The sequence below is a fragment of the Oncorhynchus mykiss genome, chromosome 30 (assembly GCF_013265735.2).
Source record: "Oncorhynchus mykiss isolate Arlee chromosome 30, USDA_OmykA_1.1, whole genome shotgun sequence".
Classification (NCBI taxonomy): domain Eukaryota; kingdom Metazoa; phylum Chordata; class Actinopteri; order Salmoniformes; family Salmonidae; genus Oncorhynchus; species Oncorhynchus mykiss.
In genome coordinates this window covers 33,271,701-33,289,194 of record NC_050570.1, presented here as the reverse complement: position 1 = coordinate 33,289,194, position 17,494 = coordinate 33,271,701, and the positions used below count along the sequence as shown (strand labels likewise).

The 17,494-nt window shown below is 45.3% G+C and overlaps 1 protein-coding gene across 9 annotated transcripts in view; it reads right to left on the bottom strand.

The window, feature by feature from the left end:
- LOC110521733 (receptor-type tyrosine-protein phosphatase F) overlaps nucleotides 1–17,494 on the bottom strand; it is a 338,288-nt gene that overhangs the window by 89,233 nt on the left and 231,561 nt on the right. For 6 of the 9 annotated variants that reach the window (XM_036968461.1, XM_036968462.1, XM_036968463.1 and 3 more), the window contains 7 exons: nucleotides 16,884–17,029; nucleotides 16,454–16,695; nucleotides 16,060–16,253; nucleotides 15,083–15,216; nucleotides 14,526–14,670; nucleotides 11,236–11,541; nucleotides 1,678–1,871 (listed from right to left, as the gene is read on the bottom strand). In XM_036968461.1, the coding sequence (XP_036824356.1) occupies nucleotides 1,678–1,871; nucleotides 11,236–11,541; nucleotides 14,526–14,670; nucleotides 15,083–15,216; nucleotides 16,060–16,253; nucleotides 16,454–16,695; nucleotides 16,884–17,029 (1,361 nt within the window). The remainder of the gene's footprint in view (nucleotides 1–1,677; nucleotides 1,872–11,235; nucleotides 11,542–14,525; nucleotides 14,671–15,082; nucleotides 15,217–16,059; nucleotides 16,254–16,453; nucleotides 16,696–16,883; nucleotides 17,030–17,494) is intronic. The other 3 variants (XM_036968466.1, XM_036968469.1, XM_036968468.1) reach the window with 1 other exon arrangement.

Genomic DNA, 17,494 nt, shown 5'->3' with positions numbered 1-17,494 from the left:
AGAGGTGAAACTTATCTCTGGGAGAGAGAAAAAAAAACACAACGTGAAATGACATGAACGATAGGCCCTCACACAGTATGTCTACTTGACCTTTCAGCTTGGCCAAGAAGTGGTGCAGGATGTGAGTGTGTGTGTGTGTGTGTGTGTGTGTGTGTGTGTGTGTGTGTGTGTGTGTGTGTGTGTGTGTGTGTGTGTGTGTGTGTGTGTGTGTGTGTGTCAAAGACGAGATGCAGCAGCCATCAAGGAACAGGGATTCGTCTTTGGGATTCGTCAAAGTCGTCTTTGGGTGGCTGTCTGATAGCAAGGTCACGGGAAATGGTTGGTCACGGCAAAAACAGTAGGTTGGTGGAACCAGCCCGATCTCCCTATAGCTCCCATTTTGTTTCACTGTGAAGTAAAAGGAATCGTCAGATCAACATGCTAGGGATGCGAGAGTTGATCAATTCTAATTAAGACATGTGTAAGGGTCAAAGGGCTCTGGTCAAACGTAAGTGCACTGTGTAGGGAATTGGGTAACATTTTGGTACAGCTTTACAGCTTTATGGAAAAATACATGCTAAGGTGTAAGGTTCAGAGACAAAATACATTCACAGCACGTCAATACAAATATCAGTGATGTGGATAATAGCTCTGCCTGAACGAACCGCTGTGACTCAGCATCAGAATCAGACATGGCAGTGAATTGTGAATTGTCTCATTGTACATCTCATCACACCTCTATACCTACCATGTCAGCTAGGCTTGTCTGCAGTTATCTGAGGAGAATGGCAAAGGGTGCTAGCACTGATAAGCTGGGAACTGGAGGAGGGCTTGACACCGTGTGCTTGACACTGTGTGCTTCAGAGAGAAGGAAGGCATGCTCTCACAAGCTCCTAATATGACTAGAGATCCTCTTATAAGCATTCCTAATACAACGAGAGAGAGAGAGAGAGAGAGAGAGAGAGAGAGAGAGAGAGAGAGAGAGAGAGAGAGAGAGATGTGTGTATATGTGTGTGTGTGAGCAACACTAATCAGGATTAAATCTATGCTTTTTCATATTCCTCATTTTCGAGTAATACTAAACCCAGCAACAATATGAAATACAATAATGTTCCTAGAAAAACAAGGCAGTGAGTTGACATTCTCATCTACATAAAAGGCAGACCAACCCGCATTCATATCTACATAGAATATGCATTTTCATCATCAGCATAGCTAGAGACTGAACAGAGTTATCTTGGTATTTCCATCCCTGCCTTATTCCACTGAAGAGGAAATGGAAAAGGGGGATTTGTTCACTGTGTTTTTTAAAGGCAAATACATAGGAAATACACAGGTCCTTTTCAATCACGTTAAGAGGACTGACTAATTAACTAATCATAGTGATTACCTGACCACCATTCTCTGCCACTGACAGAGAGTAACGATCATTCCTTACTGAACAAAATCTCCCCCAGTTCTCCATTATGAGTGACTAAGAACTGTGTGAGGTGAATGGGAGGGCTCTTTGAGAGTTTGAGAGACCTGGGTGGGTTCTTTGAGCGTTTGCTTGAGCCTTCCTGGAGTGCCAAATGGCCGGGCAAGCTCAGCACATCTTACGTATTCATTGTTTTGCAGTTAAAGTTGTAGAAATATTTCAAATACCATTCGAAACCCAGGTCTGACTGGGACACTGTGGCACTGGCAGTGGGACAGTACCTGTGCATCGGGTAGGGAGACGTCCATGATGTTGGGCTGGCCTCGTGGCGCTCCATTCTCCAGTCGTGAGAAGACCACCTGGTACCCCCTGATCTGCCCATGCTGTTTCACCTGGAGGGGGGGCTTCCACATCACCCTCAGGGCTGTAGAGTTCAGGGCATCAGCCTCCACCTTCCTGGGAGGGGCTCCGGGCACTGGGGGAAAAGGATAACAGGTAACAGAGGTTACATAATAAATTGAGCGTACTGCAGGTAACAAGTTAAGCTTCAACTCTGACTGAGGGTTACAGCTAGGCTTAAACCTGTGTCCAAAATGGCGGTGCGTATTTCAGATGTAACCAGAGAATAATTTAAGATGACCAAGCAAGCCTGTTTCAAACACTGTGCTCTGTAGCTAGCTAGATCTCTATCGGAATGGCATCAAAGCTTCATCAAAGAAACATACCTATTGAGAAACATTGAAAGGTCTGTGGAGGTTCAAAGGTAATATGAAGGTAGCATAGTTCCCTTTGAAGGTTAGATAAATCAAAGCGTCTCGTGGTTTCTTGGGGGGGACATCAGCGGCTGGGTTGAGTGGCCAGACTTACTGTTTCATGGCAGAGGAAGAGCAGAGCTGCTATTTAAACAGGCTAATTATGAGCTGGATGCATGATCAGCTACCCGGGGAGGTTTTAAATTAATACAACTATGACGTCAATAGAAATGAGCGGAGATAGATTGGCTTGATAATGATAGTCAATAGGAAGCAGCGGAGAGTGAGGAGGAAAGGACAGGAAGCGGTAAAGGAAAAGGCCTGTATTAAGAGATTAATACATAGATATAAGCAGACTGTTAGTGTAGTACTCTACACCAACGCAACACTACATATCCTAACGGAAAGGAAAAGCTCAGTATCTGCCAGTCAGCACTATGCACAGCAGCTCTGCTAATTGGAACCATTTAACCTCATAATACATCTGCAAGCTTCCAGAATCCTGCAGAATCCTGCCGCCTCGGTCGACCTTCAGAAGAACAAAAGTCAATATGGCTCTTGTATTAACAGATAAATACAAAGCCCAAGTCTACATCCCAAATTGCACCCTATTCCCTGTGCAGTGCACTACTTGTCAAAAGTAGTGCGCCATGTAGGCCACAGGGTCCCATTTTTAGAACACACGCCATGCCTATGTAAAATGGAAGAGGAACTGATGTAGAGAACCCCAGCACGTATACACAGACACACTCATGATGCTGTTGAAGTCTTTGAAGTTCGGTCTTCAAGGATTTCAATCCAGAGTACTGCTGGATGTAAATTGTTCATCCTGTCTTCAGACTTGTCCAAAGTGTGCGTACACTGACAAAATTGCCGGGTTGTTTGGATGACCCAACCGCTGGGGTTGTAGGCATTGGGTCACTTATCAAATCAAAATCAAATGAAATGTTATTTGTCACATGCGCTGAATACAACAGGTGTAGGCCTTACAGTGCAATGCTTACTTACAAGCCCTTAATTAACCAACAATGCAGTTTTAAGAAAATATCTAAAAAAAAGTATGAGATTAGAATAACAAATAATGAATTAAAGAGCAGCAGTAAATACCAATAGCGGGGCTATATACAGGGGGTACCGGTACAGAGTCAATGTGCAGGGGCACCAGTGTCGAGGTAATTGAGGTAATACGTTCATGTAGGTAGACTTATTAAAGTGACTATGCATAGATAATAACAGAGAGTAGCAGCAGCGTAGAAGGAGGATGGGGGGGCAGTGCAAATAGTCTGGGTAGCCATTTGATTAGATGTTCAGGAGTCTTATGGCTTGGGGGTAGAAGCTGTTTAGAAGCTTCTTCGATCTAGACTTGGCGCTCCGGTACCACTTGCCGTGCGGTAGCAGAGAGAACAGTCTATGACTAGAGTGGGTGGAGTCTTTGACAATTTTTAGAGCCTTCCTCTGACACCACCTGGTATAGAGGTCCTGGATGGCAGGAAGCTTGGCCCCGGTGATGTACTGGGCCGTACGCACTACCCTCTATAATGCCTTGCGGTCGGAGGTCCAGGCCGTGATGCAACCCGTCAAGATGCTCGCGATGGTGCAGTTGTAAAACCTTTTGAGGATCTGAAGACCCATGTCAAATCTTTTCAGTCTCCTGAGGGGGAATAGGTTTTAGTTGGGTTGTTTTCTTTAAAAAGAGCAAGGTTGGGAAGTTGATGCTGGGTTATTGAGATATGACCCAGCCGGTCTGATGAGAAGACTGGAGGCGTGGCTTTTTAGGGGTGGGGCTTTCAGATAGTTATTTTTGGATACCGTGACAGTCAATGTAATTCTGGTTGATCTGTTCTGCTATGTTGTTATCACATATTGAGGTTGAACACTAACATTTTTGTAGCTTTGAGAAAGCGTACTAGTTTCTTAAGAGCCTTCGGAAAACCCAATGTTGGGATGATTACCACTTTGTTATAGTATGCAAATAACAATATGCATATTATATTTGAATATTTAAAGTGCAAGAATTTTAAAGAAAATGTTTCATTTGCAGTGTACGAACATAATTGATAAAGATGGATGGCCAAAAATAACTATCTGAAAGCCACATCCCCAATTAGCCACACCTCCTGAAAATAACCTAAGGATTACATTAAAAAAAGACCCAGCTGCTGGGTCGATCCAACATGAAAATGAATAAAACCCAACTCATGGTTAAATTAACCCATGTTTGGGTAATCCCAATATCCCAACATGTTGGGTTATCCATGCAACCCAACTGGCTGGGTCAAAATAACCCAGCGTGTGTTCTGTCAAATATTTACCCAGCGATGGGTTTCCTAATAACCCAAATTGGGTTATTTTTTACCCATCATTCTTTTTAGAGAGTAACAATAAACCCTATTGTTTTCAAACAACATACTGTCATCTCTCAGTGTTGGGGCTGCACAGGGATGTTGGACTCAAACTGAGGGCAGCTGTGATAGTTTGTCTCCATCTTTCTCCATCTATTGCTCCCTCTCTCTGCTACCCAGCTCTCTTTCTTTCTCAATCCTTCCCTGGCTGTCTGCTACTCATCAGAAAGACAGAGAGCTCCCACTCACTCCCATGGAGTCTCCATGGAAACCGAGGTGCAGAGACAGAGTAGGTTCATGCCATGTTCTCTTGTTTCTAGAATGTCCCCTCTACTCAGGTCCACATGAATGAAGTTGCTAATGCACTTTTTCCCAGAATCCCACTGCATGAATGCAATCAAGCGCACATCATGTGCTTGTCAGCTCAGGGCAGCGGGAAAGTGATTCAGCAGGTAATTCAATAAAGATCTGGGACAGATTGGGAATGTATAGGCAAAGTCAGTTAGGGGGTCACTCATCCCACTGTAGCAGAGGAGATAGAGAGGAGAAGAGAGAAGGATCTGACGGTGGCCATGCTGTCAGTAAGTTTTCAGAACCCTTGACTTTTTCAAAATTTTGTTGTGTTCCAGCTTCACCTGGAATGCTTTTCCAACAGTCTTGAAGGAGTTCCCACATATGCTGAGCAGTTGTTTTCCTTCACTCTGCTGTCCGACTCATCCCAAACTATCTCAATTGTGTTGAAGTCGGGTGATTCTTGAGGCCAGGTCATCTGATGCAGAACTCCATCACTCTCCTTCTTGGTCAAATAGCCCTTACACAGCCTGGAGGTGTGTTGGGTCATTGTCCCGTTGAAAAAAAATGATAGTCCCACCAAATGCAAATCAGATGGGATGGCGTATCGCTTCAGAATGCTGTGGTAGTCATGCTGGTGAAGTGTGCCTTGAATTCTAATCTCCTTCGAACAACTGATGTTGAGGTGTGTCTGTTACTTGAAATCTCTGAAGCATTTATTTGGGCTGCAATTCCTGAGGATGGTAACTCGAATGAACTTATCTTCTGCAACAGAGGTAACTCTGGTTCTTCCTGTCTTGTGGCGGTCCTCATGAGAGCCAGTTTCATCATAATGCTTGATGTTTTTGCGACTGCACTTGAAGAAACTTTCGAAGTTCTTGACATTTTCCTTATTGACTGACCTTCATGTCTTAAACTAATGATTGACTGTCGTTTCTCTTTGCTTATTTGAGCTGTTCTTGCCATAATATGGACTTGGTCTTTTACCAAATAGGACTATCTTCTGTATACCACCCTTGCCTTGTCACAACACAACTGATTGGCTCAAACGCATTAAGAAGGAAATAATTTACACAAATTAACTTTTAACAAGGCACACCTGTTAATTAAAATGCTTTCCAGGTGACTACCCCATGAAGCTGGTTCAGAGAATGCCAAGAGTGTGCAAAGCTGTCATCTAGGCAAAGGGTGGCTACTTTGAAGAATCGAAAATATAGCTGTTTGAAGCAGGTGTACAAAACCAAAAGTAAAAGACAAACATGAAACTTAAGAACAGGAAGAATAGAAATAGAGCACATAGAACAGTTCTAATGCTTCTTAGACTTGCTTTTAATGACAAGATAAATCTATAACTGACATTTCTTGGGTCGCCCAAAAAGTATTCAATCCCTTTCTTAAAGCAAGCCTTAATAAATTCTGGAGTAAACATGTATCACATAATAAATTGCATGGACTCATTCCGTGTGCAATAATAGCGATTAACATGATTTTTGAATGACTACCTCATCTCTATACCCCAGTGAATTTCAAACACAGATTCAACCACAAAGACCAGGGAGGTTTTCCAATGCCTCGCAAAGAAGGGCACCTATTAGTAGATGGGTAAAAACGTTAAAAAGCAGACAATGAATATGCCTTTGAACATGGTGAAGATATTAATTACACTTTGAATCGTGTATCAATACACCCAGTCACTACAAAGATACAGGCATTCTTCCTAACTCAGTTGCCGGAGAGGAAGGAAACCGCTCAAGGATTTCACCATGAGGCCAATGACTTTAAAACAGTTACAGAGTTTAATGGCTGTGATGGGAGAAAACTGAGGATGGATCAACAACATTGTAGTTACTCTATACTCCATTTTACTCCATAATAAACCTACTTGACAGAGTGAAAAAAAGTTAGGCTGTTCAAAATAAAATGTTCCCAAAACATGCATTCTGTTTTCAACAAGGCACTAAAGTATTACTGCAAGAAATGTGGCAAATTAATTAAAATTTTGTAAATCCAACACAACACATTACTGAGTACCACTCCTTATTTCCAAGCATAGTGGTGGCAGCCTCATGTTATGGGTATGCTTGTCCAGTAATTGTTAAAGACTGGGGAGTTTTTCAGGATAAAAAATAAATGGAATGAATCTAAGAACAGGCAAAATCCTAGATGAATATCTGGTTCAGTCTGCTTTCTACCAGACACTGTGAAATGAATTCTCCTTTCAGCAGGACAATAACCTAAAACACAAGGCGAAATCTACACTGGAATCATACTAAGAAGACAGTTGATGTTCCTCAGTGGCCGAGTTACATTTTTCACTTAAATCTACTCGAAAACCTATGGCAATACATGAAAATGGTATTCTAGCAATGATCAACCACCAATTTGACAGAGCGTGGAGAATTTTGAAAATAATCAATGGGCAAATGTTGCACAATCCAGGTGTGGGAAGCTGTTAGAGATTTACCCAGAAAGACTCACAGCTGTAATCGCTGCCAAAAGTAACATGAATTGTATCTAACATGTATTGACTCAGGGAGTTGAATACTTATAGAATCAATATACACTGCTCAAAAAATAAAGGGAACACTAAAATAACACATCCTAGATCTGAATGAATGAAATATTCTTATTAAATACTTTTTTTCTTTACATAGTTGAATGTGCTGACAACAAAATCACACAAAAACTATCAATGGAAATCAAATTGATCAACCCATGGAGGTCTGGATTTGGAAAAATTAAAGTGGAAAACCACACTACAGGCTGATCCAACTTTGATGTAATGTCCTTAAAACAAGTCAAAATGAGGCTCAGTAGTGTGTGTGGCCTCCACGTGCCTGTGTGACCTCCCTACAACGCCTGGGCATGCTCCTGAGGAGGTGGCGGATGGTCTCCTGAGGGATCTCCTCCCAGACCTGGACTAAAGGTGTCTGAGGATCTCATCTCGGTACCTAATGGCAGTCAGGCTACCTCTGGAGAGCACGGTGTTGGGCTGTAAGCACAACCCCCAACCTGTGGACGTCGGGCCCTCATACCACCCTCATGGAGTCTGGTTCTGACCATTTGAGCAGACACATACACATTTGTGGCCTGCTGGAGGTCATTCTGCAGGGCTCTGGCAGTGCTCCTCCTGCTCCTCCTTGCACAAAGGCACTACGCTGACAGACACAGCAAACCTTCTTGCCACAGCTCGCATTGATGTGCCATCCTGGATGAGCTGCACTACCTGAGCCACTTGTGTGGGTTGTAGACTCCGTCTCATGCTACCACTAGTGTGAAAGCACCACCAGCATTCAAAAGTGACCAAAACATCAGCCAGGAAGCATAGGAACTGAGAAGTGGTCTGTGGTCACCACCTGCAGAGCCACTCCTTTATTGGGGGTGTCTTGCTAATTGCCTATAATTTCCACCTGTTGTCTATTCCATTTGCACAACAGCATGTGAAATTTATTGTCAATCAGTGTTGCTTCCTAAGTAGACAGTTTGATTTCACAGAAGTGTGATTGACTTGGAGTTACATTGTATTGTTTAAGTGTTCCCTTTATTTTTTTGAGCAGTGTATATTAGTGACATTACAGATTATTTTGTGTAGATCATTGACAAAAATGACAATTACTGTAAATCCATTTTAATCCCACTTTGTAAGAAAACAAAATGTAGGATAAATTAAGGGGTGTGAATACTTTCTGAAGTCACTGTAGGTAAAGCAGACTACTGCAGGTCCCGGTCCATCTGACATGACAGACATCCCAGCACACTGCTTGATATATGTCCCCAAACCATCAAGAACAGCTTGACAGTTGCTGCTGGATCTCAATAACTATAGGCTGTGAGATTGGCTTCATTTTATTAAAACAAATGAATTGAGAGACAGAGGCCCAGCCATCAAGGCCCAGTGCACCCTAACCACAGTGTCACAGAACAAATTAGACTTCACTGTGATTGGACAGGGTGCCAGGCAGGCAACTGTGGGTTCTGCTGTACTGTGGGTGGGAGGATTATTGGTGTGTGTGTGTGTGTGTGAGAGAGAGAGAGAGAGAGAGAGAGAGAGAGAGAGAGAGAGAGAGAGAGAGAGAGAGAGAGAGAGAGAGAGAGAGAGAGAGAGAGAGAGAGAGAGAGAGAGAGAGAGAGAGAGAGAGAGAGAGAGAGAGAGAGAGAGAGAGAGAGAGAGAGAGAGAGAGAGAGAGAGAGAGAGAGAGAGAGAGAGAGAGAGAGAGAGAGAGAGAGAGAGAGAGAGAGAGAGAGAGAGATTGGACAGGGAGGGATAGAACAGAGGATGCCACTGCACTGAGAAATGGACAGATGCTGGAACAATCCAGGGAGAGACGAGAGCTCAAAGTCAAACGGACGCAGAGAGACGGAAAGAGATGAAAAGAGTGTGAGATTAGAATGCAGTGGGTGTGCAGAGGAAAACTGTAGCAGAGAGAGAGAGAGAGAGAGGGGGCATGGGAGAAATAGAGGGAGAGAGAGAGACAGAGAGAGAGAGTGAGAGAGAGAGAGAGAGAGCGAGAGAGAGAGAGAGAGAGAGAGAGAGGGCATGGGAGAGAGAGAGGGAGAGAGAGACAGAGAGAGAGGGGGCATGAGAGAAAGAGAGGGAGAGAGAGAGAGGGAGAGAGAGAGCGGAGATGGAGCGAGAGGTGGAGATAGAGGGAGGGAGAGAGCGAGAAGGATTAAGAGAGGGAGGGAAGGAGGGGGAGGGGGTTGATGGAGTGAGATGTAGAGAGAGAGAGAGGGAGAGAGAGATGAAGATGGAAAGAGAGGTGACACAGTGAAGGTTAGTGGATGTGAGTGAGTGGGAGAAGAACAGTTTGCCTAACTAAAACGATGCTTCTGCTCGTCTCTTGTGAAGCATTATTGGCTGTTTCTACTCTTTAAAGCCCTGCTGCCACTGTGAAGACAAAGAAAAACAAAGAGAGGGGAAGATATGGATAAAATCCGAGAGAGAGAGAGAGGGAGGGAGGGAGAGATGGCGATAATGCGATAAAGAGACCCTGCTATAGCCATTACATCAGTCCCTGTAGCTCTCTGACCCGAAACAGGACCGTAAAAGACCTGCCTCTACCAGAATGCAAAAACATGGGAACAACGAAGAGAAAGGAAAGCAGCTGCTAGATGAGTAGTCATTACAATTCTCTCTGCCCTAGCCACCACCCACACATCACTCTACCACCCACACGTCACCCCCCCCCCCCCCCCCCCCCCCACCACCACCACTCACACACACACACACACACACACACAGTGGAAAGCCTAACATAATTAATAGGCAAGGGGAAAAGCGAGAGACAGGAAAGATGAAATGGGGGAAGAGAGGGAGTCAGGAAGATGTCAAGAGCACATGCTGTCTTCATTTGTTAGCTGTGGTCACCACAGACAGACGGGCGGCTGGAGAAAGATGCAGAAAAACCCTGTTTTATCAGATGGAGGGAAAAAAGGAGGAACGGCTCCAGTCCCCACACTGTGCTGACGGACGGACAGCTGGAGAAAGAAGAAACACAGTGAAGAGAAGAGGAATTACCCTCAACACTGCACTGTCAAATCCGCTGATACTTTCTCCATTGGTTCAGGAAAAGAGCCTATTGTATTCCTGGTTACGATGGAGCCCCTTGTAAGAATGTTGTGTAATGGCATCTTAGACTTAGTGGACACAGATGCTGGACTGTGCTGCTGAAATGTGAGGCGGTATGCTCTATGTGCGCCCGAAATGGCATCTAGTTCCCTATATAGTGCACTACGTTTGACCAGAGACCCATAGGGAATAGGCTGCAATTTTCGGATGTGTCCTCTGTCAGTAATAAACACACAGAGTGTGCTCGCTGGGTGATGCAAAGCTGACCATCCTTGTGGGTTAGCCTCCGACAGCCCATTTATCCACTCACCACAGCACTTCAAACTAAAGCTTTATCTGCGTGAGGAGATGGAGCCTGTCAGATCCCCACTCAGACTCAGGCTCATCACCAGACAACACAGACCGCCCAGCCAGCTACCAGGCTAGAAAAATGACAGCATGCTCAAAGACAGGAAGAAGAGAGTGGTCAAAGAAAACCAGACAGGTCATTAGAAAGAGTAGAGCAGCGGTAGTAGTAGTAGAAGAGTCCCGGCGCTGGGTTAGTGTCAGTAGTGTGCCCAGAGAAAGAGGGCCTTGCCTGGCTAGAGAGAGGCAGAGAGGCCGCTGGGGAAGGCCCAGTTGAGAGCAGTAGTAGTAACAGTTGTGGCAGTAGTTGTACTACTACAGCAGCAGGGCTGGGTTAGTGCCAGTATTGCTTCGCCAGGAAAGTCCCCAGCCTGACCATGGCAGAGAGGAGCACACATGCCGGACAGAGGCAGAGACAGGTCAGGGGAAAGCAGCAGCAGTAGTATTAGTAGCAGTAGAGACCCGGTATCAGGCTGGGTTAGTGCCAGAAGTGCTTCTCCGGGACAGGAGGCCCTTTCCTGGGCCCAACCATGGACATACCATCCTCCTTGGTCCTGATCCGGGCTGCAGGGCTCTCTGGGCCTGGGCCTACGTCCGTGTGAGCCCTGACCCACACCTGGTATTCTGACCACTTCTCCAGGCCCTCCAGTATGTAACTAGAGACGTCTGCCCCGATGTCCGACACCTCGTGGCGCTCCAGGTCCTCTCCAGTTGCGGCCTTGTAGGCCAGTGTGTAACGGACAATGTCCCCATGGCGGCTGGCTGCAGGGGGCGCTCTCCAACTCACCTTGATGCTGGTGGAGCTGAGGCTCAGCAGGACTATCTCCTGGGGCGGGGCTGAGGGGGCTGGGGGGAGGGACACAGGGAGGGAGGGGGGTCAAACAGGAGAGATTGGAGAGGGATGGAAGAGGAGTGCATCCCAAATACCACCCAATTCCCTTTAAGTGCACTACTTTTGACCAGGGCTCTGGTCAAAAATAGTGCACTACTGTATAGGGAATACGGTGCCATTTGGGACACATCCTAGGCCTTCTGGACTGGGAGGGGGAGCGCCATATACTGTAGCCTATAACTCTTTACCAATGTGTGTTAGAGTAATCGTGTGTGTAAGGCAGCCTGAAATTTGTTTTTAAAGGAGGTATAGTAGGTGTATATATAAATACATATGAATAATTTTTTATCAAGTGTTTTTCTTCAGAAGGTGTGGTTATTTTATTTTCTAGTCTGTTGGCTAAGCCCACAATCTTACACAGTAAAACAAATACTTAAAATGTAAAACAGGCACATAATATAAATGAGCAAAATAAATGTTTCAGAATATCACGACACAGTGAATATGAACAATGGAAAGGTGGTGGGTGGGTGAGGGATACTGAGGGAGCACTGTGTGACAGAGGAACTTTAACATGCCTGCTTGTGATTCTGGCAGCCAGAGCACTGAGGCAGCAGGACACAATATGCTTTCACTAATGAGTCATGTCTGGTTGGTTGGTGTGAAAGAGCTAATCCTTGACAGCCCATTATTTCCTTTCAGAATACAGATGCCCAAGTGATGAACAAATCCAGATTGAAACAGAGTAGAAACAATCTACAACCCAAATGGCACCCTATTCCCTACATAGTGCACTAGGTGGCTGAACCTTTTTGGGTATATTCATGTGGGGGTGGATGAGAGGAAGAGACTATGTGTGGGAGACAAATTGCAACAGCTACGTTTCAAATAGGAGCAGGGTTGTAAGAAATACAAAAAGATAGAAGAGAGGGAGGCAGATATAGAGAGAGGGAGATATAGATATAGAAGAAGGAAATAAAGACAGGGGCAGATAAAGAGAGCAAGAGAAAGAAATGGTGAATGGGTAAGAATATTGAGGACAGAGATAGTAATAGAATTGTGATTTTGAGAAGCAAGGGGAATAGAGCAGAAAGATTGAAATGCAGTGAAAAGGAGGAAAAGTGGAAGTTATTGAGACAAAGACAGATAGAGAGAGACACTTTGCTGTGTTAGAACCCTTGAAACGGTGACTCGGTGACTCCGTGTGTCAGTGGGCAGGCAGATAAGAGACTGACTTCAGAGAGAGAGAGAGAGAGAGAGAGAGAGAGAGAGAGAGAGAGAGAGAGAGAGAGAGAGAGAGAGAGAGAGAGAGAGAGAGAGAGAGAGAGAGAGAGAGAGAGAGAGAGAGAGAGAGAGAGAGAGAGAGAGAGAGAGAGAGAGAGAGAGAGAGAGAGAGAGAGAGAGAGAGAGAGAGAGAGAGAGAGAGAGAGAGAGAGAGAGAGAGAGAGAGAGAGAGAGAGAGAGAGAGAGAGAGAGAGAGAGAGAGAGAGAGAGAGAGAGAGAGAGAGAGAGAGAGAGAGAGAGAGAGAGAGAGAGAGAGAGAGAGAGAGAGAGAGAGAGAGAGAGAGAGAGAGAGAGAGAGAGAGAGAGAGAGAGCTCCATTTCGAGACCTCTGTTCCTATGGGAATCAAAGCCCTGTCTGGTCCCTCAAAAGTAGTGCACTAAATCGAGAATAGGGATCCATTTGTGACGCAGACTGGCTCCCCCTTTCCATACATGAAGGTTTTGACAGCTGACAAGTAAAACAAATGGCTCAGAATAAGCTCTGATTCGTTTTAGGGAACCCATCATAAATATTTCAGCTTCCAACCCCTAGATTTCCTGGAGAGCCTGCTCGGTGATGTGAGCGGAGCCTGAGGCCGTGACAACAGCAGAGGTGCAGCAGAGGGGGCTGGTTATGTGCTAAAAACTCAATTAAGGGGAGCTGTTCGATGCTATTAGTGTCGGGTAGGCGACAGTGATTGTGTTGGTGGATGCCAAGGCCATACATAAAGACGTATAGTACAGTAGGGGTGCCGTGTTTCATGATAAACTATAAAACCATAGTAACAAATGATGGTGACATTTATAGGCTGCCTTGTCTTCTGTGCAGCAGCCTGTTTGGGGTTGCTGGGTTCTGCATCATACTGAAAATGAGCATGTTCTGTGTATGTACTCAGTTGAATGTGGCGCAATGGGTTTATCATACTATTTGTCAAAATGTGCAAGGGTCTACTGGTAGTGATTTGTTATCGAACTGACTGCAAATAGGGAGAAGGAATGTTCCTCACAGTGCTGGCATGTACTGTACTTGTCAGGGGAGAACGACTGCCCCCTCTCATTGAAGCCGCTGAAGTTCAAGGCCAACCGCTGTATTCCAGGCATTGTTTCCCCGTTATAGTGAATAGAAAAATGGCAATCTTCATGGTCAATCTTTGTGTAAGACAATCATGGTACAAATAATTCATTCTAATACACCAGATGTATGTTCTTGAACCTAATATTTTCAAATTGCAAACAGAAGTTGGAAGGATAAGCCTGCAGTACCCCGGTCAGGCCTTCAACTTGAGCTACTCAATGAGAGTGGGCAGCACCGAGCTAGCCTGATAGCTAGCTCAAACTGAGCACGTCATGTCTCAATGAGATGTCATCTTAACCGACATAATTTTGTCTCAATGCACATAGGAATGAACGGTGTCACCTGATCGATGGTTTTGTCCATTCATAGGACACACATAGGATTTTCCCCCTCAAGATCAGATGGGTTTGAGGTGCAAAATATGACCTACCTTTTGTGTCCACCTCAATGAGGCATTGACTACACATTCTTGTAAGATGCAGAAAACTTCATTAAAGTCCTAGAGTAAAGCTTGGTCGAGCGAAAGGGTTGCACGTAGAAGAAGAAAAAAAAAACTCTGTGTCTGGGCGTTGGGGTGTGGACCAAAAAGTAGTCAGCTCCAGGTAAAGAAAGGTAAAAAATCTATAGGTTTGGGTCTGGGAGTTGAGGCACAGTACTTACTGGACTGGGCAGTCCTGGCCTCAATAAGTTGGGTGTAGACGCCAAGACCCATCTCAGAGCGAGCAGCCAGGGAGAACATGTAGAGGGTGTCTGGCTTCAGACCCTCCACAGCATAGGACCCCGCTGGAGGGAAGGTCACGTGGAGCTGAGGAAGAGAACAGGCATTATAGACGTTAGTAAAAGTCTCGGAAGAGTCGAGAAAAAAGGACCCAGAAACAAATGTTGTCGGCACTAGCAAGATCGCTACTCTATTTATGTTTATGTCTGTCGCTAGAGATTGTTAAAAAGCACAATGAGAACTGTAGATATTGTAATCCTCAAAGTTAATATGTAACACTTCCACATAAAAGGTACACAAAGTAGGAATTACATTTCGGATCCTATATCGCATTTGCAACATCTGAAATATCTTTTAGAAAGTCCACTGAGTAAAACATAACAGAAGCATGAAATGTTTCATGGTCCTACGAGACGGATTACACTATTCCTGGAGTAGGGGGATTGCATTATCAGTAAGGGTAGGATGTGCTGGGGACAGGTTTAAAATTGTAATTTACCTTATTGCCAGAGTTAGCCTCCCAGTACATGAGCTCGTACTTGGTGATCTGGTCCTGGACAGGCCACAGCCACGACAACATGATGCGGGTGTCCAACTCTGCCTCTGCCTCGAAGCTAGATGGCTGGGCTGGTACTACAGGAAGAGAGAAAGAGAGAGAGAGAGAGACTTTACCTCTCAGGATGCATAGGGGTTACGTCTTAATTCAGCCGCAGCATGCACTTGTGCACTCCTTCCCATCCATCTAAAAGCATTGGAATGTCTTACACCAGTTATCTTCTTTTAACCACAAAGGGAAGTACACACTTTGGACAGAGGGGTTGATGACATGGACTGGGACAAAGTGAATTACTCAGTGTGGAATCATATAGACTACGGTAGAGTCTGCAGACGCGCTGTGAGACACAGGAGATGCGCTGTGCTTTCGCATGAATCACTCTGTAATAGCGCTGAGACTACTGTTTCACAAGTACCAACATTATACAGAACACCTTCGCAAGTGGCTCCTTTATACCTTTAAAAGCTCGAGTACATCCACAGTACAAAGAAACCAATTCAGAAGACTGTTTCTGCACGGCAAAATAATTCAGTGGCACTGCATCACTTTATCACCTTTCTTCTCAAATGTGTCAGAAGAGGAGGAAACTGCAGAGCAGACACCTACTTTGTTTCTTGGAGGACACAGCACAGTAGATAATATGCCCTTGTGGATATGGATTGTCACTTAGTGAAAAGTGAAACCTCTACTTGGGAGACTTGAGCTTGAAGATTGTCCCACAGTCGAGGGTGGTTAAGGAGCGGAAACAGACCTAACACACAAAGTGCCCCCTGTTTCATACAGTGTCTACTTGCCATCTAGGTAGTGTCCCTTCTTCATAAGTAACAGTGCCCGCTCACCACTCCTCGGCTACACAAGTTGTACACTTACCACCTAGGTAGTGCACTAGGTACTGTCCCTCCTTCAGAGTGTCCACTCACCTCCCTGCTGGGTTTTGACCTGCAGTACATCAGACGGAGGTCCGTCCCCTACAGAGGTGAACCCCAGCACCCTGAGGCTGTAGGTGATATCTGTGGTCAACCCTGAGATGGTGGTCAGTCTGCTGTCATCAGTGTTATGTTTGTGCCACGCACTCAGCGGGGCTCCGAGGTCAGAGCTATAGTACACCCGGTAACTGAGGAGGGGGTTAGAAAATCAATCAATCAGCCAAGTTTACAAAATGGAAGATAAAATCCTCAGACGAAGAGACCTGTTAAATCAACCTTTAGCTGTATGACATTTATAAAGCATGTAGGCCTCATAAAGAGTTTATAAAGGCTTCATTAAGCCTTAAAAATATATATTAATAGAATAGTCTTATAGCTAAGACCCTACCCTCTGATCTGTCCATTAGGCTCCTCGGGAGGCTCCCATTGGACCAGCATAGTGGATGCGCTGAGCATGCGAGCCTGTACAGCCAGCGGTGGAGAGGAGGGAGCCTGCTCACTGGTTCTGGTGTCCACGAGGCTGCTGGGAGGGCCACGCCCAATGTTGTTCACCGCCATGACGTGGAACTCATACTCAGAGTAGGGGCTGAGCCCTCCGATGCTGTAGCGGGTGGTGGCTACTCCGTCAACCTAAAACATAATGACATCATAATAATATGGTCATTTAGCAGACTCTTTTATCCAAAGTGACTTACAGAACTGTCAACATTGACCATGACACTTACTGTACATTCAGCATATGTGGCGCATGCAGGAATGGAACCCACAACCATGGTGTTGCTTGCACCCACTGAGTCATTCAAACCATTGGAACGTACCTCCTGGAAGCCGTTGTCAGAGACCTTGGCCCGGTACTGGATGACGTAGTAGGACACAGGCTCAGGGTTCCCGGAGTCCCAGGTCAGAGTGACGCTGGTGGCTGTGGTCTCAGTCACAATCAGGGAGGTGGGGGGCTTGGGCAGGGCTGTCAGATAGACCATTGGGGAGGGAGAGAAATACACAGGTCATGGAAGCTCACAACAGCAAAACGATACATTTCTGTTTTCATGGACAATAAAGTATACTATTCCATTCTATTCTATTTTGTTCTATTCCAATATATTCTCTCATCCTTCGTCCAGTCCTGCTAACATTATACTACAAATAAAGACGTAAAAAAGGCTGAGAGTGCTCTATCTCACTAATGCAGGCCCCAGAGCTGTGAGCAGCAACACGAGCGAAAAGAGCGAGAAGGACAGCACTCACATCCTATCAGTCAATCACTGTTCAGAGCCTGTCTCTTTCAGTACCTCACCTGTCACTGGAGGGGCCAAGCCAGCCATGTTCATTATCTCCCAAAGCAAAGTGTCTCTCAACCAGTGTGACCATTCAGCGCTCTCTCTCTCTCTCTCTTTCCCTCTTTGTTGCGCTCTCTTTCTTTTTCTCCCAC